Below are 26707 nucleotides of genomic sequence, written 5' to 3'. Positions count from 1 at the left end.
CTGCCCCAAAAACAGCGTCTGTCCCCGGCAAAAACTTTAACTCACCAACTGTTTGTCGTGGTGGAAAAAATCCCCGTGATGGTCAGCCCCCCCGACCGAGACTTCAGTGAACTTTCCCCCCTAAACAGCCTCCCTCCCCGCGAGTGACAGAGTCAGACAGTGTCCCGTTTACTGATGGCGATTATGTAATTATGTAATTAAGAGAAAAATGTAACTTTGTCATTTTCCAGGATGTTTGATGGGTCAGGATCTCAATCACAACACATTATAACAGCATCCATATGATTATAAACAGTCAGCGGGTACATGTTTAGATTAACAGGAGGACACCGGGAAACACGCTGAAAAAAACACACATGTCATCTTCATGACGTGTACCGTCACGCCGGCGCCGGCTGCTGTGTGAGTTACTCTGGTTCGTCTTTTACGCCGGAGCTGCTCGGCTCTGTGTGAAAAGGGCTGCTGATGCAGCGAAATTTCACCCCTCACAGCATCTTCAACTTTCACACAGAGGCGGATGCGGCGAATTGGCGCAGGATCCCCGCATGCAAACGGCAGTGTGAATGGGGCTAGCGATAACGAGCAGCTAGCAATAGTGAGATTTTAGAGATTTGTGACATTTAGCATGTTTGGAGTGTATAGTTAGTGTGTAGTGTGTTTAGTGTGTAGTGTAGTGTTTTTTTTGTTTGGCGTGTCAAAACAATGAGGCGAAAGCCACACACACACGCACAAATTTAAGTAACTCCTACAGATTGAAGATGAAAAGTGTCACTGTTGTGTTTTGGGTCAGATGTATCCTATTTAGCTAGGATGTGCGTGCCCTTCCACAGCGCCACAGCCAAAGCAAGAAGTCATTACAACTTCAGCATACAATTTCCTATCTACATCAAATTGGTCACACATGTAGAGAGGTTCGCCCTTAATGCGTCTATGCATCAATACTGTGTCATATCCATAGCGCCACCCACTGGACACAGGAAATCACTGAAGATGTCACTGTTGCGTTTTGGGTGACACGTATCCCATTTAGGTAGGAAGCTTTCCACAGGCAACGGGCGAGCAGACATCTAGGCGCGTGCCCTCCGACGGCGCCATGGCCCGACATACGTGGGTCGAGGGCCCGTTCATCGCTGCTCGCAGCTTTAATTCATATTGTTATTATATCTCATTTACATGATTTGATTAAGTTCTACTTCATGCTCGGCTCAGACAGGGCGAGATTTAGCTGTTATTAATCACAGTGGAGGACATTGTGATCAGTATGTGTACAGTAAGGAGGATTTTAAAATGCATGAGGCTGTACAGAGGAAAGAATCAGTCCTCCTCCCTCTGGGGTCAGCATCAGTTCTCACTGATCAGCTGGAGGCACCGTGGATACAAGCTACCCAGCACAGCTACTGACAGCCCTGTCTTTCTACATGGAGTTTGCCTTTCATAGTGATTAATAATCAATAAAGATGATGACAACAACTCAGTTTGACTGTATATGAATAAACGCGTGCATTAATTATTCACCCTCAGTGGTGTAGTGATGAAGAGAGAAGCAGAGACCAAATCACGCACAAGAAACAAATTACTGATGCGATGTCTCAACCACAGAGGGTCTGCAGGTAAAAGTGAAGACATGAAGTCAGATGACTTGTCTGATATGAGACATTTTCAGAGAGATAACTGATGTGGACACATCTCTAATCTTACTGTCTTCATGTGATTGGACAGACCAGATGTGGGGGGTCACACTGCGACTTGGGACATCTGGACTGGATTCATCAAAGTTTCAGGACACTGTAACATGTTGACTCTCTTTATATTTATTTTTTTTTGGCTGTCAGACACGATCTATTACGCACATGACACAATTTGCTCATTTATTTTCCCGATCAATAGAAAATATATAATCCGATCAGTCAGATTCACATCAAATAAAACACAGTATTTTTTAAATTACTCACGACTCAAGTCATTTTTAGTACTGTCGTACTCTACTTGAAGTAGCTATTGTGATCACTACCTTTATTTCTACTTGTTTTTATAAAGTAACAGTACTAATACTTGAGTGCAGTGTTTGGCTACTCTACTCCACTGTCTCTGCATATTAAACTGACACAAGTACAAGACAACAGAGTCTTAACACATATTAACAGATAACAGCTCCATAAAAAATATAGCTCTATAAAAAAACAACTTCATTAAAAATAAATAAATAAATAGAAAAACATATCTGGACCTCACTAATTTCTAAACCCTGGCTATGGCCCTGGTCATGAGAACTATCATTCTGATTAATGGGATGGGGTGTGGGTGGGTGAAATAAGTCCTCTTTGATAAGGAACCCAAGCATGAAGTAGAACTTAATCAAATCACGTAAATGAGATATAATCTCATCTCATTTTCTTCACCGCTTTATCCGTGAGGGTCGCGGGGATGTTACCGCTTTTTTCAGGGGGTTGTACAATATCTATCTATCTATCTATCTATCTATCTATCTATCTATTTATTTATTTATTTATTTATTTATTTATTTATTTATTTATTTAGATAGATAGATAGATAGATAGATAGATTGTTTGTTTAGGGCTGTACAGTAGTTTTCTGTGTAAATACACTGAGATCCACAGGTACACACACTTGACCAGCAAAACTGACTGTGATTTCTTGACCATGAAAAAAAACGTCCCGGAAGTTTTAACCAGAAGCATATGTACTTCCGGTTGACTGTCATGGCGGCGCCCTGACTGCACCAGTCCGCTCCAGATATCCGAACACGGAGAAACAAACACAGCCGTCAGACTGCCGTCAGACTGCCGTCAGACTGCAGCCATGACGTTCAAAGATGTGACGAAGTGGAACACCAGGATGTCTGCAGTGTACGCTGCTGGCATCTGGACCATGATCGGTTCTTACGCCTACTTCAAATACACAGGTCGACTTGACGGAGTGCCAGGTGAGTGACTCCACACTGTCGTTTAAGAGGATGCTGTAAACTGACAGTACATACACATTTTTTATTTTTTTTTATTTTTATGTTTTTGTCAGTTTTAGTAGTTCAATAACTAAAACCAACCAACAGTTATGTAGCCTGCTTGTTTTCAGAGACAGTCACTGACACGTTCACTGTTGTACGCAGCTTTGCCTTATTCTCTATTCCAGTGTTAATGTTGGCCTGTTAAACACTGGCTGTCTATAGATCCATGCTAACAGCAGCTCCAGTGTTTTGCCTAGTAAAATAATAACATGTATTCAAGTACTGTACTTAGTACAGTTTTAAGGTACTTGTGCTGTACTTGAGTTTTTCCATTGTATGCAGAGAGTATTTATTTGACTTTTCACTCCACACATTTACATTTATCTGACAGCTTTATATACTTTGCAGATGAAGTTGCTGATATCTGATAATCTAACACTGACAGAGGCCATTTTGTCTGCATAGTAAGAACTGTAACTTCAGATACTTAACGTATAGAACATTATTCTAATACTTATGTACTAAAGTCCTATGTTGAATAAGGGACTTTTATTAGCACTGGAATTATTTCACATTATATTTCTAGGCTACTTTAAAAAGGAATCTGAATACTTCCACCGCTTGTAGTCAAGCCCCCTGGTAATCGCGTATCCTGCCGATTATTCTAGTAATTAATCGAGTAATCGGATAAGATATATTGCATGCTCAGCAATTAATATTTTTATTCAATAGTAATATACAAAACAAAAAGTAAGACAGGTCTCTGAAGTGAACAACTTTCCTTTTTTTTTAAAAAAACTACATTTTCATTGCTTAAATAGCAACATTCATGTGTCAATGCAATGTTTTAAATATAACTATTGTTTCTAGAATGGCAACAATAATAGTTTCACTGAGAAATTACTGTAAAAATAATAATTTCTCAGTGGAAATAGACTTAAACTGTCAATAAAATAATAATCCTGACATCAAAATACCGAGTGAAGCAAAGAATGAAGAAGACAGACATGTAAGTCAGTATCAGTGAGTCCTCCTCCCTCATCTCAGGTGATTCACAGCCCACAGGTACCGCTGGTAGAGGGAGGAGGGGCTGGTTTGTCTCAGCAAGAATTTGCTCGATGCTCTTTAGCAGTTGAGTTAGTTGAATTACTCGTTTCAGTCCTCATATTAACTGCTTTGTACCACGACTACTACTCAGTAGTACTAAGAGCTAAATCACTCCTTTCATTTCCCCTCAAAATTAGTGGAAAAAGGAGAAGAGGTCCAAGAGCCGGAAGATCCGAATCAAGTTGTCCACCAGACTCCTCACAGCAAAACTGTCATCATCTACAAGAAAGACTTTGTCCCTTACACCACGAGAATCTACAATTTTATCAAATCATTCAGCAGCGAACCTGGGAGTGGAGACAACACCAAATAAGACAATGGACAGAGAACATGTCGAGCTTTATTTTGATAATGCACTATTAATGCTTTTGTGTGAAGACATTATTTTTTATTTGTAAAAGAAATCCCAGCGCTATATCCACCTGTCCTGGTCTGTAGGAGATGCCATTGTGATTGCAGCTGATTATTTATTAAACTCGCAACAATTTTCAGTAATATTCCTGTTAGCTTTATCCACACTGTCGTCCAACAATACAAAGTTGCCACAACCACTAACGGTGTCGACTCATGTTCAAGCTCAAGTTTCCTCTAATTCTGTGAGCACAGCAGGTTTTGCACCAAACTACAGGAAGTTCGCTTAATCTCTTTAATGAATGACAGGCACAAATTCTCATAAGTATTGCAGTGTTTTGTTGTTGTTGTTTGACTGGTGTTAACATATAACAGTTCATTAATACATGCTGCTGGAAAGAACAGCTGGTATAATGAGTGAGGACTGAGACATCTGGCCTGAAATAAGGGGTACCTTTATGAAACTTTAAAGGTACAGTATTTAAGAATTTAAGTGAAAAAAAAAGTCAACAAAGTTGTTATCACAGTGTGAAGAAGTAACAGTTCTGATGTTTGGATGTAAATGTATTGTGTTTCAAGATATCTGCCGAAGTCCAGCTCACCCTGGCCCGTCCCAGTCCAAAGCTACTGTTCTAGCCATGTAAACAGGAACAGCCCCCCGGTGCTTCGAGCGCCCAGTCCCCAGTAGTGCTGAGATCGAAAAGTGGCCAAAGGTATGTCGATTGCTGCTCAGCGGCATAAACCACCTGCTCAGCGGCATATACCGATCCCTAGACTCTTATACTGTTCCTTGGAGTGGTATGCCGCTGATATTCCACTGACACATGACAGTATGTGCCGCTAGAGACTGTTATGCTTCTGAAAGACTGTTGGATGGGTACCGCCCCCTGATGGATATGCAAATATAATGCCACTGGGCTGGTTTTACGACAAGTACTGCTGTAAATGTATACATTTTTGTAGTCTTTTTTGACAATGCTAACTTAACACATTGCCGTAAATAAAGGAACGTAGGCTATGTATTTCTTTTGGATGTTATGTTGGTGGGATGTAGGCATATAGACAGTAATTACACGTGGGATTCTTGCGATATGATGCCAAAGTAATATGTCTAAATTTGTGCCTATAAACTACTTAAAGCTAGATAGAGAAAGAGATAGCCTTAGCTAACATGGCTACTGTTAGCCCAGCCACCGTAGCCAGTCTGACTAATCGATAGCAGAAACTTTGAGCCAACCAACTAAACAATACTTACTGACAGGTTTCCTTTATAAGGAGAACACAATAATACATTACTTGATATAAAATCTACTTCGCCGAACATTGACCATTGTGGCATATTATGTATCATGTTCACTGTACATTGAGATATTTTCTAACTATTGTCAATCTGTGTGTGTGTGTGTGTGTGTGTGTGTGTCCAACAGTCTTTCAGAAGCATAACAGTCTCTAGCGGCACATACCGTCATGTGTCGTTGGAATATCAGCGGCATAACAGCGGCATACCACTCCGAGGATCGGTATACCAGTCTAGGGATCGGTATATGCCACTGAGCAGCAATCGACATACCTTTAGCCACTTTTCGATCTCGGCATCACTCCAGTCCAGACCGCTAGCTGCACTTCTATCTGAGCTAACCAGCTATAGGCAGCTACAGATAGCAGTTACTCTGGTGATATTTTGTTTCCAATGACTCGAACAGGTGGCCAATTCTTACATATTGCCCCTTTAAAGTATTTCTAACACATTTTCAGACAGGTGTTTTAATTCTGTGGCCATATTTGACGCATTTTTTTCCTAGTATGTTTCTTTCATCGGCTATCACAATAGTCAATCATTCACAATATTCATTTTGACAGGTTAGGAAAAGGTATTGCTACATTAATAATGGGTCCGCTATGTTCGTTTCCCAGTGAACCATGACTCAAGCAACTAAATTGAATTTATCCATCATTCATTTTATTATTTACACCTGTGCTTTTCCTACTGTGACATGTGAAAATGTTTCCCATTATGAGATGGAAAATGTATTAAAAGTACTGTTCAGTATGATGCTGAATAATGCAGCACCAGCTGAGAGTTCAGCCCCAAAATGCACAACACAGTTGAGTCTAACAACATAAAAATCTTAATAAAACTGAACACTGTAATAAAAGATATATAATTTGCTTGTGTATTATATTTATGTTTTTCTGGTCAACCAGCCTTTCAATTAATGCAAAACCTGATACCTTCACTTTGTATAAAGTGAAGGTATCAGGGAAGGGAAACTAGGACTTATGCAGGCAAAATGACCTTTGTCAGTTAATATTATATACTGTACTGTTATCATTACTGATGCACATGTAGGCAGCATTTTAATAAAGTGGAGCTAATTTGACATGTTTTAACTGGTGACCTTCGGCTGAATGCGCCTGTGGCTGTCGTAGCCATAGACATATACATAAACTCTTTATATGTCTATGGTAGCTACAGCAGGAGTTAAAAACAGGAAGAGAAGACGTAGCTGTCCACGTTAATGCCTGTTTGTTTGGATTTTCATTAACCCGGTCATCTCTGGAGTCTTGTTTGAGGAAACGTGTCACTAACACTGTTAATTGTTACGGAAGATGGAAACGGGAAACAAGAAAGTTGCTCTTTCTGTGAATGTGTGTCTCCCTAATAACGTTTTCAAATGACACCTGTTTGTCTGTTGGAGTAAACATGTATAACGTAGAAGAACCATACAGCCATCATAGAAATAAAAAATGCACAGGTCCATATATTTACGGGATGTGTAAATATATTTCTAAAAGGCTGCCAGAGCAGCTTGTGACCACCCTGTGTCTGCACTGAAGACCTTATTTACTGTTCCCGACACAGATACGTCGTCAGTCAACATAGTCGCGTGTTAATCCGAAACACCGGCGAACCTCCGGAAGAAGCACAGGACGTGTGCTGCATATCTGGGCCGCTAGCGACGACGTCCCGTCCACGCTGTGAGTCCTCGGAAGTTGTGAGAGCGTGCTCCCTGTCACAACCAAAACAATGAGAGCCATTATTCAGAGGGTCACCAAGGCCACCGTCACAGGTAAGCGGCTGTCTTGTAATGAGCGGAGGGAGCTGCCATGCTTTGACGCCTTTCTGACCACGAATCCTAGCTAGCTTAGCTGGGTTAGCATTAGCACTCCCAGTGAAAGGGAAAGAGGCTCCAGGCACAGCCAGGCGTGTCTCTTACCGGAGTCCACATAGAGCACTGCTGCTTGTGTTTTTTCAAGCTCGGACGCAACCAGTGAAGGTTATGAAATGATGAGCGTGTCCTGTGGTACTGACAGCTGAATGACAGCCCTGACTGCTGGTTCCTTTGACCAACCACACACACTGATGTCATTCAGTCTGTCACCTGTCAGTCTGAGCTGCTTGTCACTCAATAGCAGCTCACTCACTCAAACTGTTCCCCTTTTCCTGCAGTGGGAGAAGAACAGATCAGTTCAGTAGGACGAGGACTGTGTATACTGCTGGGTATATCTGTGGAGGACACCCAGAGGGACGCTGACTACATGTGAGTGAGTGTGGGAGGGACACAAACATGATCTGAAATGACTGTTTAAACATTTGTGTTAGGAAAAAAAAAGAGTTGTTATGTGCAGGACCACACTGATGAATTTGAAATAATTTATTCCAAAGTTTATTTCTAAGTTTAATTTTAAAAAATAGGGGAAAAACAGCTCAGCTGGTATCAAAGTTAGATGAGGTGCTGCAGCTGTGGGAACGTCTGTGCTACTGGGAAACCATGGGTCCTAGTATTCATGTGAACGTCCACCCACCCATACACGGTTGCAGATTATATTAAAATACAAATTACAGTAAGTGTAAATAAGATCAGAAAAATCTAAATAATAATGGTACATTAGCTATGGCCCCATTTACATCAAAGCCATAAAAACACTGCTGTGTTTTATAACATTTTATGATGTAATTTAATGCTTTTCCAGTCAACTATTAGCTTCCATTAATTTCTGCACAGTATGTGAGTCTTTTACCACAATCTCAAAACTTGTTTGAATTGGGTAATCCAGCACACTTCACATCAGGTCTGCATTCATTTTTCTTAAAGTTACAATCCTGTAACGGGTAATGCAGCACAGACTATTGAGGTCAGTCTCAAAGAAATGATTGATACATGTAAATCGCTTCAAATTGTTACATAGAGCCCCTTTAATGTTCACCCTGATGAATTACAGAACTTACAAGTCTGCTTATGACATCCTGGAATTAACGGAAGCCAACGAGTGTTTGGAACAAAAATAAGTACAAGACTATATAGCATGCATTAATAGTGATCAGCAAAGACGTGAAGTCTGCACGATTTGTAGTCAAGGAGCTAAAACTCACACCAGCAAAATCATAAACTGCATTACTACACAATGATATTTTAACTGTTACACATCTCAGTCAAATGCAAAAGCCCAGCGTGGGCTCTTCAAATAAAGCCAGTTAGTTCTTGGCCAGAATCAACAAGATTAATCAGAGTGATTGACACGGCTACCGATGGGTTGATTTGTCACTGTTTGACTTTGTGTGTTTCCAGAGTACGCAAGATCCTCAACCTACGACTCTTTGAAGACGAGAACGGCCGAGCATGGAGCAAAAGTGTCATGGAGAAGGACTTTGAAGTGCTGTGTGTGAGCCAGTTCACACTGCAGTGTATACTGAAAGGCAACAAGCCAGACTTCCACTCAGCCATGCCTGCAGAGCTAGCCCAGCCCTTCTACAATAGCATCCTGGAGAGCATGAGGAGCGCCTACAAGCCAGAGCTCATTAAAGGTGGGTGAACAAATGACTTAGCCATCTTATCGTCCCACTTCAGAGTCCTGCAGTGGTGTGTTCCTGCTACTCTTGGACCTTAGAGGAAAGCTAATTAAAAACATTTTTTTTTTTACCATTTTTGCAGTTATTGCTAACCATTTTTGATGTCAGCCCTAGGTCAGATATTGAGTATCTGACCTAGGGCTGACATCAAAAATATGATAGGCATTGTTTATTTCTTTGAAGATGATGGATTTTGTGAAATCAATTGGAAAAACAGCACACATTTAAAGGGTCATTGTAAAAACTAGAAAGTCAAAACGAGAGGCTAATTTCCAGAAGGTCAAAGACAACATGGCTAAATAATGCTTTGTGATTTATAGCTTCTTCTTTCATAGCTTATTAAAAACAAAAGTGCTGAGGGTCATCGTTATCGCCACTCACTTGTAAGTCTGAATCAGTGCCCTGTCCCCCTGCCTCTCTTCCCATCTCAGTGTAAGGTTATGGCTTTTTTGGGGGTGGATTACCGGTGCTGTGACGCGCCGATGGTGACAGTGAATTGGGTCAGCCCACCGGGGAGCAGGTGCAGAGAACACCTTGTCCCAGCAAGGGAGGCATAAGGCTTCCTAATTAGTCCCCTTTCCTCCAGAGAGGAAATGTGATGATGCAGCGCTTTTCCACCGTGGCCCACAGCTTCATTGTGCAGATGGTGTCATTAATCTCGCGGACCCAGTGGAAGAAAAGAGAACATTTAAGTTGAAACTTCCTGTCCTCCTACAGCCCCTTTGTCTTTTGTCCCCAATGTCTCAAGGCGCCACGTTATCTTACATCCTTACGAAACATCGACTGCCAATGCCAAACAGATTCCACTTGTGTTTACTTCCTGTTAATATTAGAAGGTGTTGTCATTTAGGATGAACTTGGATAAAGTAAACTGTAGGCTAACTGTGGCAGTGATGGTCTTTGATTTGCAGGTCTCATCTGGCTTGTAAGATGTCTGTCTTGTGTTTCTAGATGGGGAGTTTGGGGCCTACATGCAGGTCCATATTCAAAATGACGGACCTGTTACCATCGAACTGACGTCACCTAAAGGTCCCACAGACCCCAAACAGGTACTTAATAGAGCATGAAGGTTTGGACAAAGTGGTTTGATGAAAACAAATCTTAATTCAAGATTCACCTATTAGCTCTTTGCTGGAGCTTTCAATTGTTTCACTGTCTTCAGTGGATGGTATTTCTCTGTTGTCAGATGCAATTAAAGGCTCCAAAAAAAGCTAGTAAAGGGACCTTAAATTTAGATGGTTTTGTCTAAGGTACATTTTTTACTGGCTAGTTACAAATGTAATACATTTTCAAAGTAAATATGTGAATTAAACTTTGGTTCTGACTCCACTACTCTGTACTGCTGGACTATAGAAACCAGAATTAGCTGCATCTCTCTACCCATCATTCCACTGTTCAAGGACTAATTTATTTCTCATTTTGAACCACTAGATGGTGATATTTACACTTCAGTTGTGTGCAGTTGTTCCTGTTTTTCATGTAATATGTTATATGTATATGTACATGGATTGTCTCAAGACAAAACACCTTGAAATTCTGGTTTATTTTCGACTACCACTGACCTAATCTATTTAATTGTTATGTAGGTCATAATGATGCATCATATTTGAGTCCATCAAATTTTTGAGGGGAATACCAATATTGATATGTCATAGTTTATAAAAACAAAAACCTTCATGAAAGCATTTTACAGTTGGAAAGAGAACCTTGGGTAACACTTTATCTAAACTATCTTTAATAAATGATAAATGGTAAAGTTGGAGTTAATTAATCTTTAGTTACTAGTTAGTTCATTGTTAACAAACAATGAAATGCTTATAAAACATTTACAACTGCTGTTTATAATACTTTGTAATGGTTAATAAATACTGTGTAGTTCATTTATCATTATTATTTCTATTATTATTATTATTATTATTATATATTATTTGGGTGGCCAAGTTGCAACTAATGGTATATAAACTATTTCATTGTTTGTAAACAGTCAAATAACTATTAATTTAAGTTTAATTAACTGTTAATATACCATTTGTTTATGATGATTATAAAATGTGACCAAACCCTGAAATATAACAGTAAATTTTACACTGTAAACTTGACTAGAAATGTAAGATGTATCCATAATCACTATAAACAACACAACAAAAACATCAAACACGTATCTAAGCTGAGATCTTAGACAAATGAGACCCAGGAATGTAACAATGGGCCATTCATAAAACAATTATCAGAACTAACTCTGCAGTTTCCTTCAACCAAAAACAGCTTTGTAGACTCTCCTCCAATCAACTTTGTTCACAGCCTCAGAATGCCGCTGTTGTTTGCACTAAAGCTCTGTACCTGCCCAGCACTTAAAATCAGATGGACAGAGTGACCAGCTGGTGAACATAGTGGAGCATTTAGCAGAAAGTTAGACATTATTTCAGTTAGACAGAGATAAAATGAGAGTGAACGTTGGAATTGGGCTTGTTATGTGGCCAGGGACTCCAAATAAATGCTAATATTGCTCTGTCTGCAGGGTACTTAAAAAGGCAACATGTTTGCCACAACTGACATGTGTCAATGCTGTACTTTCAATTGCATGCAGCTTTAAATACATTTTAATGGTTAGAAAGGCCTGTCATTGATAACAGATTAATTTTTAAGAATTTATTTCATAATTAATTTAGTTGTATTCAATTGTTTCAGTTCTATGAATAAGAAAGTTTTCCAACCATCACTTACAGTATGTCAGCACATATCTTAGAGTATCTAACACAATCAGAACGTCTTTTTGAAATGCATCCCATTTCACTCTTGCTTTTTGTTACTTATCAGTTTATCTGTGATGATAAGGCTCAGGCACATTTCTTCTAAAATAAATGATAAGTTGACTGGGAAGGTGGTTGGGTGTTGTCTGTTGTGGAGTCATAAACTCAAGGCCTTATTGCTTGTTTATTTTTTTGTTTACTTACCTATGACTGCATACAGTACTCGATACTGCAGACCTAATCCTTTGCATTGGCGCACACTGTCCCTTGGTGTATTTGCCCCTGAGATCAATAATTGAAGGCCAACTACTACAAGCTTAATACTGAAAAACCCAATAAATGTTGTTTTGGGAAATTTAGACTAAAACCAACTTTAAAAACCCAGACAGTGACCATCATGTCCTTGCCAAGACTGATGTCTGCCATTGCCACCTCTTCCGTAGCCTCGTGGCGTGGGACTGATTCACTGACTGTTCTCAATCAGTCACCCCCTTGTGAAGCTGAAAGCACCCCCGATTTGACTTGGTTGTGTGTGTGGGCGCTTGTGCTTGTGCTTGTGCTTGTGCTTCAGATGATGGGCAAAACAAGCCCATGTGCACAGGCTTTGGGGAGCTTGCTGTTACCACTTGCTCCCCCTCTGCAGTACCCGTCCTTGTGGGAGCCCACCAGGCCTGCCTGCTCCCAGCATGCTTGTCCTCTTCCTTTTTCATCTCAATATACTGTACGCTTCAGTGTCAAACCAGAAGTCCTCATTTTATATTGACCTTTTTTATTCTGAATAGGTGCACTGCAGACATGCTAGCTGCTTTGTGAGGCTGCTAAGGTGGATATTAACCATTTCTGATCTCAGTGCATGGTTTCAGAAGTTAAAAAAAAGCCAACATAAAAGAAGAAATCCTGGTTTTACACCAAAGCAAACAGAATATTGAAGGAAACAGAGAGATGAGCATGCTGGGAGCAGGCAGGCCTGGTTGGCTCCCACAAGTACAGGTACTGCAGAGGTGGAGCATGAAGTGGTAACAGCAAGCTCACCAAAGCCTGTGCATGTAGGTTTGTTCTGCCAATCATCTGAAGCCCTCATATAACACCCTGTCAGCCCCACACAGCACACACACACACACACACACACACACACGTACACCCAACTGAGGCAAGTTGGGGGTGCTTTCAGCTTCACCATGGGGGTGACTGAGTGAGAACAGTCAGTGAATCAGTCCCACTCCACGAGGCTACGGAAGAGATGGCAATGGCAGATGTCGATCTTGGCAAGGACATGATGGCCACTGTCTGGGTTTTTAAAGTTCTTTTTTTTCTACATATGCAAAAACAACTTTTACTATCCTTCATCAGTATTTAGCTTGTAGTAGTTTGCCTTCAATAATTGATCTCAGGGGCAAATGCACCAAGGGGCAGTGTGTGCCCCTGCAAAAGATAACATCTACAGCACTGGGTACTGTATGCACAGTTGGAGATGGGTAAATAAATAAACAAGAGGCTGGGAGAGGTGTATCCCTGTTATTGAGAGGCTAGGAATATTTGTCTTTCGTTTGCATGGTTTAATGTACTCATTACTAAGTTCCTGGTACTGGTGTGTTCAATGCAAAAGAATATGTAGCTTTTTAGCAAAAAGCTGTATACAAATGGCGGTTAATGTAGCTGGAACTAACTGTTATTGTAGTTTGCTTTTATTCTCTTAGTGACAGTGGCACTTAACAAGCAAACAGCTCAGTCAAATCTAAAATATGAAGCAGTTCATCTTGCTCTGGAGTCAACTGTCAATGTAGCAGGAGAGCTTTGTGTCTGTTGAGTGTAACACACCAAGGGGACATGGCACAAACTGTTTGTCAGTCTGTCCGTCACTTTACTCAAGATTGAAATGTCTTATGCATTTTTTACAATATTTTTGACTTTGATGATAAAAGATTAATTGATAATGAAAATAGTTGTTGGTTGCAGTTGGATCTGCACATTTAAAGCAACATTATATAACTTTTTTACCTGAAAATAACAGCTTTAAAATCATTTTGATGGTACGGTGTCTTGTAATAGGGTGAATGGTGTCTCTGTCAAAGCCACTCTGACCCCCTACCAGTGGTGTCTGCACTATGTAACTTCAGTGAGAGGGTAGGATCACAGCGTTACATACATGTTTACTTCAGCAAACAAGTTTTCAAGACATAACATTGTTATGACGTAATAAGTTTTGATTGTAGTTAGCAGCTATATTATGTCTGAGAAATTGTTACAGACCTGGGATTTGTTTTTCCGACAGTGGTGTTGCCAATTTCTACATAATGTTGCTTTAATCGAAATATAATCAAATTTGCAATATGACCAAGTGCAAAATCCAAATTACAAGATGCTGCAATTTTTCAATGAAGGTAAATTGTGTGACAAACGGCATCATGATAAAGTACTGTAGAGCTGCAAAGATGCCCTGGCCCACAAATCGTGTTCCCTCTAAGAAAACATGTTTGTTTAGTACAGACCACAGCATGTGTTACATCATCATGATTTTTATAATTTTCAGTTTTGTTTTTTTTTAAATTGTGATGCAAAAATGATCATTCCCACATATTGTGAATCATACAGCAATATCTGCCAAAAATAATCCCAATATTGACTTTTTTACCAAATCAAGCAGCCCTAGTTGCAGTCCTACTTCAAGGATCTTGGTTATTTGTAACCAATTTCATAGCAATCCATCCAATAGTTGTGAAGACATTTCACTCAAAACCACAAATGCTAGAGGATTAGTCAACGGATCACCCAAGACAGTTCCTACTTAGTAACCGTGATACACCTCTCTCAGCTTCTTGTTTCAGCCATTTGAAAGAAGTTCATATATCTGTCTTCCTCAATTCTACTCCCTTCAGCGAAACCCAGCCAACGTCCTTATGCTTTGGCTTCAGGCCGGCTTTGGCTGCTCTCCCCTTGGTAGGCTTGGTTGCTCGCCCAAAGGGAGGGCTTTTAAGCAGTCCTCAGAATTTTAATCTTGTCTGTTTGCGATGTTGTGCTGTGGGGGCAGAGGAGCCAAAGCCAAGGCTGAACATGAGGGATAAAAGGGCAGCCAATAGGCTAAGCTTGGCGGGGGGGGGGGGGGGGGGGATGAAGAAACAGCCAACCAGCAGTGTCCCTTTCTTTCCATGAATCAGGGATTTAGTCTACTGCAGGGTCAAGCGGCCAGTAAACAATGGTGTTATCCAGACCAATGAAAATTTTCCTGTTTGGATGTTCTCATTGGGACGCTGAATGGTCGTGATCAATGGCAGATGGCTCCTGACTTTTTCTGTTTGTTCACCTGACTGCATTTTGTTTTGGGGTGTGGGCTGAAACCCAACATACACAGGAATTATATAATGTACGATCATGTTAGGTCAAGGTTTTTAATCTGGTTGGGATTCAGAGTTTTGGGTTTGAATGCAGCTTTAACAGAGTTTGAAATGTTGATTGCTTTATGGCAAAAAGAGAAACATTTACATTTGTTGACAGTGTCCGGTTTGTATTCTGAAGTTAAAAGTACCAGATGTTATATCATCAACAGAGACAGTCAGCCTGGTTTGATACAACAGCGTGTTAATGGGTTCAAATGGGAATAACACAGACTTTTTTTGTGCTCTTTGAATAATGTAATGTCTTATGCAATGCTTTGGATCTTAAGATGACATTTAGTTCATAAATATTTACCCAGCAGCCATAAAAGTTTGAGCATCTGTGTATACAGGCCTTTTTCAGTTGACGGCTAGCATACCTACTTTATCAGTACTGTTGTGGTGTGTTATGGAGCGTAAAGAATACAATGAGAAAAGAAGTAGGGAGCAGATTTGATTAGAGCAGTGACTAGTCGTGCTGAGTGGCACTGGGAAGAGCTTTGGAGTGTGTGAGAGGCAGTGCATGCAGTCACAACAATAGACTCATTGAAGTGATCATATGACAGCCTAGAATAGCTCTAAATGAGGGGAGAATAGAAGAGGTCGTGTATCTACAAAAACAAGTGTTGTCTGTGGCGCTGACGTGTTTCTCCTTCTTTGTTAATTAATTATTCTAATTCGCATGCATTTTCAGACCTTTGAATACTGAACATACTGCAAAGGTCATGGTGCAGCATGTTTGTGGTTTGTGCCTCAGCTCACTGAGCATCCAGGAACCCCAGACTGTTGAGGTTTCAGTTAAAGTTCTGCCAGAGGTTGTATTTTCAGTATGTTTTACTAGTTGACTTGTCTTAAAGGAAAAGCAAGGAATTGCACACTCTTAACATGAGTGTCACACTTATTATTTGATATTTGCCAATATAAATTTAAGTGTTAAATATTTTTAAAAAACATGAAATAGTCATGACAACAATGGTAACCAAGTAACATTTTGAAAAGAAAAATTCTTTAGGTTTTATTTATTTAGCATTTACAACATGGTCTGGCTCGATTCTGATTGGCTGCAGGGTGTCAGTGGAACATGCAGAAGTAGTTAATGTAGAACTACTCAAGTAGTTACAGTGAAACGGTCTGTTTACCTTTCTAAATTAATGTGCTATAGCCTGTTTCTAAAATGATTAGCATTGGCATCAGCTGGCTGCAGAAACTTCAACATTAGAAAAAAAAATGTAATTAAAAAAATCTGAATATCTTATTACAACACTGACAATTGTCTTCATTTTTTTCTTTGGTAAGCGACTGTGGTGTGAGTGGGACAGGCCTGACGAGGTGTTGATTGTCTGCGGAGTTCATTCATTCCTGATTATTCACATCCAAAAACTCAGCTTATCTGATTCAGCAGGACTGTGTGGGTGTGGTTTCACTTTTTGCCAAGTTTGCCCTGCCCACTTCAAACCAGGGTGGATGCTAATTGACGCAAAGGTTATAGGGCCTATCATCATCATTATTATTATTATTATTATTATTATTATTAGTATGGGCTCTTATTTAAAGCAGAACTATTTTACTACACATGTTGGCTGACAAGGTTTGCATCAAAAAGCCCCCAATGTACAAATCTTGCGTGGATGCCGGCTTTTTTCCGGAGTTTAAAAGTATTATATAAAATGGATCGTGTAAAGATTGGGTTTCCAGCAATGGGTAGGGGATAAGATATTGGTTTCAAACAAAATGTGGTTTAATTTGTTTCCAAATATGCAGCGTGCTGTGAATCATTACATTGCAATTCTAAAGAGATTTTTCAATGGTGTAAGGAGACAGAAGAGTGGCTCCTATAGAGTAAGGCTGGCATGGATCTGCATTGTCATCTAGCCAGTTTGTCATGATTCTGATATTTGAGGCTCAGTAATATGATAAGAAATTTGGGAGCGTTAGACCCCCTTCTCTTTTAGATTTGCAAAGGTGTTTCCTGCCAATTCTGTGAGTTTTGTAGCCCCACAAAAAAAGAACTACAATTGCGTTTAATTGTTTGATGAAAGATTTGGCGAGAAACACCAGGACATTTTGAAATAGATACAATAATTGGGGTAAAAAGACCTTTTTGATAGCATTAATCAAATAATGACATTGGGAGTACCTGCCAGAACTGTATGTTTTGCTGTAATTTAGACAGCAAAGGAGGAAAATTTGCTGTTTTTGCTAAATTCAAAATATTTCTGTTTTGTGTACAAAAATGCCTTGCTGACTTTTGCTGAGAGTATCTTATTATATTCATATTTCAGGGATGATATTTTTGTATGTAGTTCAATAGATTAGGTCCGGCCATTCTCTTTATCTAGTTGGTTAATCTGGTGATCTAATTCCAATAATCCTGCCTATTTATCTGAAATCTAGGCATAACAAAAACACGTAACTGCTAACTGTACAGAACAAACAGTTCAAGTATGAATCACAATCGCTTCCCCTTGACTTGTATGTGAACAAGGCTTCATTCATAATGCATCAATGATCACAGAACGGTGACATGGTTACAATAGGCCAAGGCTCTCTGAGAATCTCATTATATTATGACAACAGTGGGGTGAAGAGCATACCTTGGTGGGTTGAAGAGGCTCAGGCCGCTTGAAAACAAATCAAACCAGTAGGTTAATAAAAATTAAACGTTGTTCCAGCTCACTCGGTTCACTTACTCAGTTTTTTTTGTATGATTTTGTATGATTAGTCTCTTGAGTGAGTTACAGACAGAGCATTCCTCGTCATATAAGAAAGGAGAAGAGAAAAAAAAAAACATGAAAAAGAACACAGTTCCCTGTTCAGCTGGTATTTCACCGATGCGTCTGTATCCATTCATCCTTTTCCCCAGTTGGAGTGGGGAGTCGAGCCGGACATCGCGTTGTCCGGTGAGAGTTTGTTTAATCAGTTGGATGCGTCTTTTTCATTATTGCAGTTTACGGTGGCAGACCAAAGTGGCATAGCTTTGAGCCTCCTTCGGGTCGGTAAGAGACACCTTCACATTTCCATGCGTTATCATCACTCTGGCAGGATACACCGGTCCTTATCTGATGTCTCGTATTCCTTGTAACATCTCTCTGACTTTGGTGAATACAGCTCTCCTTTTGACCGCTTACGGGGGGAAGTCTGGAAATATGTGTGTGTTTTATGTCTCACTCCTTCATTGTTCACCAGCGATTTTTGTCAACCTTTGACAGGTTTGTACATGTTCAGGGCAAAGATAAGTAAGATGAAGCATTTTTGTTTTTTTTTAATGATGAACCAAGCCTTCCTGTTTCTTGTGTTTCCTCAGCTGTCAAAGCAGGAGAAGCAGCAGCAGAGGAAAGAGAAGACGCGCTCTAAGGGCCCCTCAGAGTCGAGCAGGGAGAAAGGGGCCCAACGTTACCGACAGGACCCCAACGCCAGTAGTGGAGCTGAGGGCGATGTGTCGTCAGAGAGGGAGACTTAGGTCAGATGTTCTCATAAACACGTAGAACATGCTCATACACACGCCTGGTGTCTGCAGGTCCTTAAAACATCACACGTCTTCTGTTATTTCTTGTGTTTAAGAGTTACATTTGTGACCTTGAATCATTCACCATGTCAGACGGACCAAACTTCTCATCAGCTTCATTTTTGTGCATCTGGAAACTTTGTTTTATTCATTATACGTGATGATATTTAGGGTCAATACAAAATACCGGGTATGGTGTTTTTTCACTCCATCTGCTTTATTACCTCATGAAAATAATGTGTGTTTATACACTTTCAGAGCTGCTCTTCATTACCATAAAGGGATAGTTTGGGCCTATTGATGTGGGGTTGTATGAGGTACTTAACCCTAGTCAGTGTATTACCTGCATGTGATGACCGTCAGTTCTCCCCTTTGTGGAGAAGCAGCACGTAGTACTGACAGAAAAGCAGGGCATTGTACTGCTGTAAATGCTACTGGCAGCAAGATGTATTTTAGCCACCTAAAAGAAGGCCAACTTTAAAATGTGTATCCGTTTTACATGTACACTATGTTTTGAACATTTTTGGCACTTGAGACAGCTGCTCAAAGTCTGACCCAAACAGCTGATCTGCGGCGTAATACAGTGCACAACAGGCACAGTTGAGTTTGTGCGTAGGATTACAGATGTTGTCAGTTGAGGGGATGTAGTGCCAAAGGAAAGGCCTCTCTGATGGCAGTTTAAAGCACCAAAAATGTTCAAAATGTAGCGTACACTTAAACGGATACATGTATATTTTTAGGTAGGCCTTCTTTTAGATGGTTGAAATACGTCTTGTTGTCGGTACTGTTTACAGCAGTACAATGCTCTACTTCTCTGCCAGTGCTACCCGCTGCTTCTCCACACAGGGGGAGAACTGACCGTCATCTACTTTAGGTAATACACTGACTAAGTACCCTCATGCAACCCCACATCAAAAGACCTGAACTATCACTGTTACATGTGTAATATGTCAGTCTCATGTTTAAAACAATGCCAAAGTCACATTCCACTTGCAGCTAAAGTCTGAATGATATGTCTTACCTTTAGGGACAAGGCTTCAGTACAGATATTAAAAGTGCATATACAGTTGTGGTCAAAAGTTCACATACACTTGTAAAGAACATGTATATCATGGCAGTCTTCAGTTCCAATGATTTCTACAACTCTCATTTTTCTGTGATGGAATGAGTGGAAAACATACAACTACTTTCTTGCACAGCAGCCTCTCAGCCCATGTTGATGCAAAACACACTTGACTGTGGACTCTGACACCTGTCTTCTAGCAGCTTCTAATTCATTGCAGACTTTCTTTTTGGTGGTTTTTGGTTGACTTTGTGGCATTGTGGCAGTGACACAACTGTTCCATGCACTTTATACAATCTTGGAACCTGTAGCCACTTTGAATTGGCTCCAAGTGACTTTCCTGACATGTTCAAATCAATAATGTGCTCTTTCAGATCAATGCTGAGCTCTTTAGACTTTCCCATTGTAGTGTTTGTGGCTGAGTCTAATAGGTGTTCCAAATAGGCTCTATTAAAATGGGCCCAGTCAGAAGTCATCAGCTGTTATCAATCAGAATCAGTCAGAAGAAGTTAAGAGGCCATGCTACAAAGAACATTTGATTGACACAACTTTCGATAATCACTTAAACTGATCGTTCAAGTTGCTGTATGTATATTTTTGACCCTGCAGATTTGGTCACATTTTCAGAAGACCTATAATAAATTCATTATTGAACCAAACCTCATGAATTTTTTTTGTGACAAAGTAGTATGTGATCCTCTCACACAGACCTTCCATCACAGAAAAATGAAAGTTGTAGAAATCATTGGAACTCAAGACTGCCATGATATACATGTTCTATAGAAGTGTATGTAAACTTTTGACCACGACTGTAATTTTACAGGTCTCCACCAGAAAGATATGTTTGATGATGAGCAATTTAACAGAGCTTTATCGCTGAGAACATCCGGCCGCTTGAACCAGGTTTATGAGAGCTGCAAGAGTGAACCAAAAGAGTAAAGTAGTTGGCCATAAAACAGAAAAACATTGATTTAAAAGACACTATGAAGTAGGGCTGGGCGGTATGGCCTTACAATAATACCACACTATTTTTAGGACTTATCACGATATACAATATTTACCTTGATATTTTGAAATATACTTCATTGGTGTCAGGACTGAGTGACAATATCTACTTATTATTGTCTCTCTCTATTATTTTTTTAGACTTACTCTTGTGCTGCTACTTATTTCCCTCTGTACTGCTGTGTTACCTGTGAATTTCTCCCAAGGGGGATCAATAAAGGAACATCTTATCTTATCAAAATCAAATATCACAATATTTTTGACCAAATACGCCCCGCTTCTCGATATCGCATTAGTATTGTATGGATGACTATTGGTACTTTCACAAAATACTAACACCATGAGATTTTTATAAATAATCATCAGTAATGTGGATATAATGAAGAGGCTGGTGGGTTCAGAAAATGACATCACTTAACTGCAATGCAGCCTTTTAAACCAGGAAAAGAAAACAATTACGCCATATCACAAAATAACAATATCCAAAATCTAAGACAATTTATCGTCTTATATCATGATAACGATTATATATCGTTAATTTTGCCCAGCCCTACTATGAAGCTCCATAGAGCTGAAAGAAGAGGAGAGTTGGGTAATTATCTGTGGGTTCATTATTATGAGCAACACCTGGATTTCAGCATGAAATATTTTGCATACAGCATTTTAACACATAAGACTGTTACAAAAGGTAAGGGCTTCACTATAATTTTATATGTTTGTTCTCCATGTTAAATCTGACAGTTTGATTCTGAACCCAGATAAACATGAACACCTGAGTAAGAACAGTATTCAGAAAATGTACAGCTGGGCCCTTTTGCATGAGATTGCACAATTGTTTTGGGGATTTTGCACTGTCAACAACAGCTGCCCTCAAAAATAGTTCTTTCCCATTTATTATATGAGTGTGTTGTGTCAAGTACAACATGGCAGCATTAAATGTGCAGCGAGAGGAAAAAGGCAGCATCGTTCACATTCACCTCAGCATCTCTGTTTTTCACTTCTTCTGTCTTTGCCCGTCTGTTCTTTATTGTTAACATTGCAGTGAAACTCGGCAACGGACCTGTTTGTTTCTTGTCCTGTGGTTTATATTGCAGGGATGAGGAGGGAGAGAGGAGGGGTCGGGCTTGCTGTTTTTTGACGTCATTATTTGTTTACTGGTGCAAAAACAGGAGTTGTGGGAGAACGGAGAAGGGGAGGCATTGAGTCAGCTCCCTCTGTTCTCCTTCAGCCCTCCCTGCTGAGGCTGCTGCTGATGGCTCCTGTGGCATAGCCCTCGCCCCGTGTGAACTCTCTGGCAGCCACACACATTTACGGATATGCCGTCAAACTGGAGCTGCAATGGCACTTAAACAGCAGACATACTTCCTGTTCCTCTCATTACACGAACTTTCAGAAAGTTGCAGACAGACAGAAGCATGCCTGACATCAGTATGGACATCTGAAATTCACCCCTAATGCTAATACACAGTTTTGCCTGTTATATACAGCACAGAAACACTGTCCCATGTAGCCCGTAGTCCTATCCCAGACTCTTCTACAGCAGGGGGCCCTGCACTGTAATCCCCAAGTGCGTGTTGGATAAATATGTGCCCCAAGACATGGAGGCTTCAGTACCTCGTTACATAAGACCTCTTTGTCTGACAGAGAGCCAGAGCAAGGGAGATGGTAGAAAGAGGGGGAAATGAGAAAGAAGATGAAGACGAGAGTTATTTGGTTTTTCATCTCTGGGCGTGCAGCAGGCGAGTGCACGCACAGCACTTGTGGAAATGTGTGCGCTGTGGTGGGAGGAGAGATGGGAGAGGGAAATTTGGATGTAAGAGAGATGTCAGACAAGGGGCTTGCTTGCTTGGCTCTGTCGCTGCATATTTTAAAGAGGGAATTGGTGTTCCCAAGGTTTGCTTTGCATGACTTAAACATGAGCAGTGTGTGTGCTTTCCTCAGAATGCGCAATTTGAGACAGTCCTCTGCCATATCTTCTGTTCGTCCCTCTGTCCTATCTGTCGTATTCTGATTATGATATGACCAGCTTAAATGAAGGTTTCTGCTGCTTGTCATGCAGCTGCGAGCAATTTCTAGCAAACATTGCCAACTGATGTTGTAATTGTTTGCAAATAGGCTAATGCAGACCCGTCAGAGCTATATTCAGAATTATTCCCTTGGCTGTGGACTATTTTAGGCCCAAACCCAATACACCCCTTGCCCCTACCACTTAGCCCTACCCCTCCGTTTTGGGCCTTCACGGTCAAGGGTAGCGTGTCCTGATTCTTTTTGAGATAGAGGGTTAAGGAGAAGTGTTAGGGCTACACGGCCCTCCAAATGGAGATTTTTTTCAGAGGCAGTCTTCAAACTGAGGTTATTAAGAACTTAGAACTTAGGTGTTTTTCTTTATAACAAGCATAAAACAGGTGCTACTTGTTTGTTGATGTCGTGGTAGCTCACTAGATAACTAGTCCTGCATTTTGATGTGTTTCAATGTTGTATCCCTTTGATGGCATATGCCGCCAGAACACATTATTCCTCTTACATATGAAATGTTGAATTTACAACCCTTTTTTTTGTTTGTTTGTATGTTTTCACTTGGTTATTTGTGTTTGTTTAAATATTCAATAAAGAAGCAATAAAATGTTTTGAGTGCTACAGCCTTCCTTGGTCTGGGATGCCCAGTAGCTTACAGTGGCTAATGTTACCAAACTTTAAGTAGCTATCGCTGTGTAAGTGAATAAAGTAAAATTTTAATGAAGTTAAAGGTAGTGTGCCATCATCCTTAAAAAAAGTTGCATAGTTACACTTTGAATTGTTAATTAATTATAACACGAATGTGAAGAGCCAGAGACCAAACTGATTCTGTTCTGTTTGCTGTCATGCAGATTTCCTACCAGGGACATGACGGTGAGCTCAGTTTCCTCAGGAAGGCCTTAATCCTCAGTGACTCTCACACCTGATCGTGGACTGTCCTACCTCCTGTTTGGAAATCTGCAGGATTCTTTCGGCCTGTCGCAGAACATCATCCCCTTGCTGGTGTCCTTGGCTTCTCTACTTCACAATTATACAAGACTGGCTAGGTGTAAACAAAGTAGCTAAGTCTAACTATGAGACAGTGCCCAGTTTTCTCTGATGGGTGAGGGGAAATTGAACAAATGTCCATAGGAAGGGAACATGGGTTATATGGGATGGAGCAGACATCAACAGCACTGCACTGTGTGGCTCAGTAGCTTTCTGTGCTCTCTTACCGTCTCTTTACCACTGCCTTTTTTTTTTTCATGTTGTACTTCAATGTTGCTCTGTCTCTGTCTTTCAGTCTCCCTGCCTGCCTGTCTCACTCTCAGCCCGCTGTTCCCACTTAATCTCTGCTAAGAGACATGGCTCTGACCCTGAAGTATAACTCTGCTCCAAGTCCTTGGCTTATAGTACAGGCACAAGAACATCAGGACAGTGATGATGTAACACCCTTTCCATATTTATTGTACCAGTGACACCTCATTACTGGTGTATTTACATGTGTAAAGGTTATTGTACCTGTATGAATACACTGTTTCAAGGTCCAACTGAAAATTCTAGTGCACCCTGTCTGCTGTTTAAATTAACATGCCCTTTATTGACTATTGAGTAAAAATCAAAAGGTGAAAGGGAGAATTTGATATTTTGCAGCAGGACAGCAACTGCAAAAAACACAACAAAAAGACTCAGACTTTGAACACAACCTACATTAGCTTTCTAGCTAATGTCTACTTTTCCTTATACAAGAATGGACACATGTCCTGTGTTGCACCTTAGCTTGTTAATTTGCCAATCTAGCATCATCTAGCATGGGTATAGTGCACTGCTAACGTCAGTTTGAAGGCTAGATAGCTCATTAGCTGGTTAGCTGAACAGCTTTAAAACATACCTGCAAATTAAAAAATTGAGACAGTTGAGATGCTAAATGTTGGGGTTCTTTGTTGCTAACAAAAAGCTATCTGTCCTCAGTGTGCAAACTACAGATACCAACACAAGTTTGTTTACATTTTATCTCATCTGACTTTTGTCTTCAGTAGGAAACAGTACAATCAGCATTCAAATCAAATCAAATCAATTTTATTTATATAGCCCAAAATCACAATCACATCGCCTCAATGGGCTTTACAATCTGTACAGTGAACGACATCCTCTGTCCTTAGACCCTCGATTCGAGTAGGGAAAAACTTGCCATGTTGATGGAAAAAAACCTTTTAACAAGGAAAAAAAAGAAGATGGAAGAAACCTCAGGAAGAGCCACAGAGGAGGGATCCCTCTCCCAGGATGGACAGGCATGCAATAGCTGTGGCATGTACAGAAAGAACAACAAAATCACAGTTTACAAGTTGCATTGACAGAATATCTGATACAAATTATAATATATGTAAAATGTGTGGATCCAGGAGACGACTGAGCAGGCCAAGGTGACCTGGAAGAGGGCAGGCCACACAAGATAATTAGTAATAGAGAGATCAGAGTGAAGAGGCATCAGATTTTACAGAAATACAGATGTAAGGAGATAGTTAAACAGAGGAGAGCAATGATCCAGCGGAGCCCAGGGTGTGATGATCCGGATCTGTCAGTATGTGAGGCAGCAGGAGCCAGGAGAGGTAGATGGTCCCAGGGGCCCGTGGTCTATCAGAAGGGAGCCTGTGTCAAATGACTCTGCAGTAGTCTAGGGTGTTTCTCGCCTCCAGCTCCGATCGACTGTGATGGAAACACAACAACCAGGTGGACAAGCTAATTTCTCTGCCCTTTTCCAGTGTGATGCTATGACGTAAATAGTTTTTCATTTCGTCTCCCTTCCAGCAGAGCTTGAACATTGTTCAGTCGATTGTTGAGTTTGAAAGAGAGATCTAGGCAAAAGATATTAAAAAGTAACCACAGTAACATTATCACTGGCCTCCATGCTGCTTTCCACTGTTTCCTGTTTTCCAACATGTTCGTGATGTCAAATGTGACACACCAGAAAAAAAACCAGAATTAATTTTGGTGTAAAAATTGTTTAAAAGCCCTGATTTTCTTCCTTTCATATGATCTTAAACTGCAAAAACTGATGATTAATTGTGATTTCTGATCCTGAAAGATGACCTGTATGTCTCCTAAACGTCGTTAAGTCGCCCCAGTGGACCCACACAGAAGAAGTGATGGTTTGACTGCAGGGATGCTGCCATGCTGCTCGCTTCAGCTGCAGTCGATTTCTTGTCTCAGATCGAGTAGCTTTGGCTCAGTGACTAAGAGTCAGTTTGTCTCAATTACATGTACTGTGGCTGTGGAGAGGCCCAGCTGTGCTTTACCATCATTGAACACTGACACCAGCGTGGTCGGACAGACTGGCCTCACAAAAAATATATCTACTATTTATTAACGTTTTGGATTATTCCACTATCTTACCGTCCCCTCACAGATCTGAATGTACATGTTGTTTTATAAAGATGTTAATAAAAAAAAAGCAATCCATGCTGTGTATATGTGTGTATTTCTGCTTGTTTTATGTGATGCAGAAGCAGGGATGCTTGTCCTTATTTCTCCTTTCAGCATCTCCACCTGGTCTGTCTATACTGTCCCAACTCTTTTTAGTTCTGCAAGCTATTCCTATCCTCCCATACCATAACCCCCACCTATTTCTTTTCTCTCTCTTCAATGATGCTGAGCTGAGGTTTCTTCATGTTGTGGTGTAGAGCAGCAGGAGAGGGAGAGGAGATGCTGTAGCCCAGACTTGGGAGTTCTCAGAGGAAGACATG

General features: G+C 40.5%; 2 protein-coding genes across 2 annotated transcripts; both read left to right on the top strand.

Annotated features, from left to right (window-relative positions):
* Positions 1-2732: 2732 nt before the first annotated feature.
* Positions 2733-4627, top strand: LOC140994877 (small integral membrane protein 26-like). The gene is made up of 2 exons (XM_073464708.1): positions 2733-2944; positions 4210-4627. The coding sequence occupies exons 1-2, from the start codon at positions 2821-2823 to the stop codon at positions 4383-4385; spliced, it is 300 nt and encodes a 99-aa protein (XP_073320809.1). The 5' UTR covers positions 2733-2820; the 3' UTR covers positions 4386-4627.
* Positions 4628-7278: 2651 nt separating this feature from the next.
* Positions 7279-26038, top strand: dtd1 (D-aminoacyl-tRNA deacylase 1). The gene is made up of 6 exons (XM_073477971.1): positions 7279-7494; positions 7875-7965; positions 8995-9230; positions 10227-10324; positions 18701-18856; positions 23837-26038. Exons 1-5 carry the CDS (start codon positions 7452-7454, stop codon positions 18854-18856), a joined length of 624 nt encoding a protein of 207 aa, XP_073334072.1. The 5' UTR covers positions 7279-7451; the 3' UTR covers positions 23837-26038.
* The last annotated feature ends 669 nt before the right edge of the window (positions 26039-26707 follow it).

This window comes from Pagrus major, chromosome 1 (assembly GCF_040436345.1).
Source record: "Pagrus major chromosome 1, Pma_NU_1.0".
Classification (NCBI taxonomy): domain Eukaryota; kingdom Metazoa; phylum Chordata; class Actinopteri; order Spariformes; family Sparidae; genus Pagrus; species Pagrus major.
This window is presented reverse-complemented; position numbering and strand designations above follow the sequence as displayed.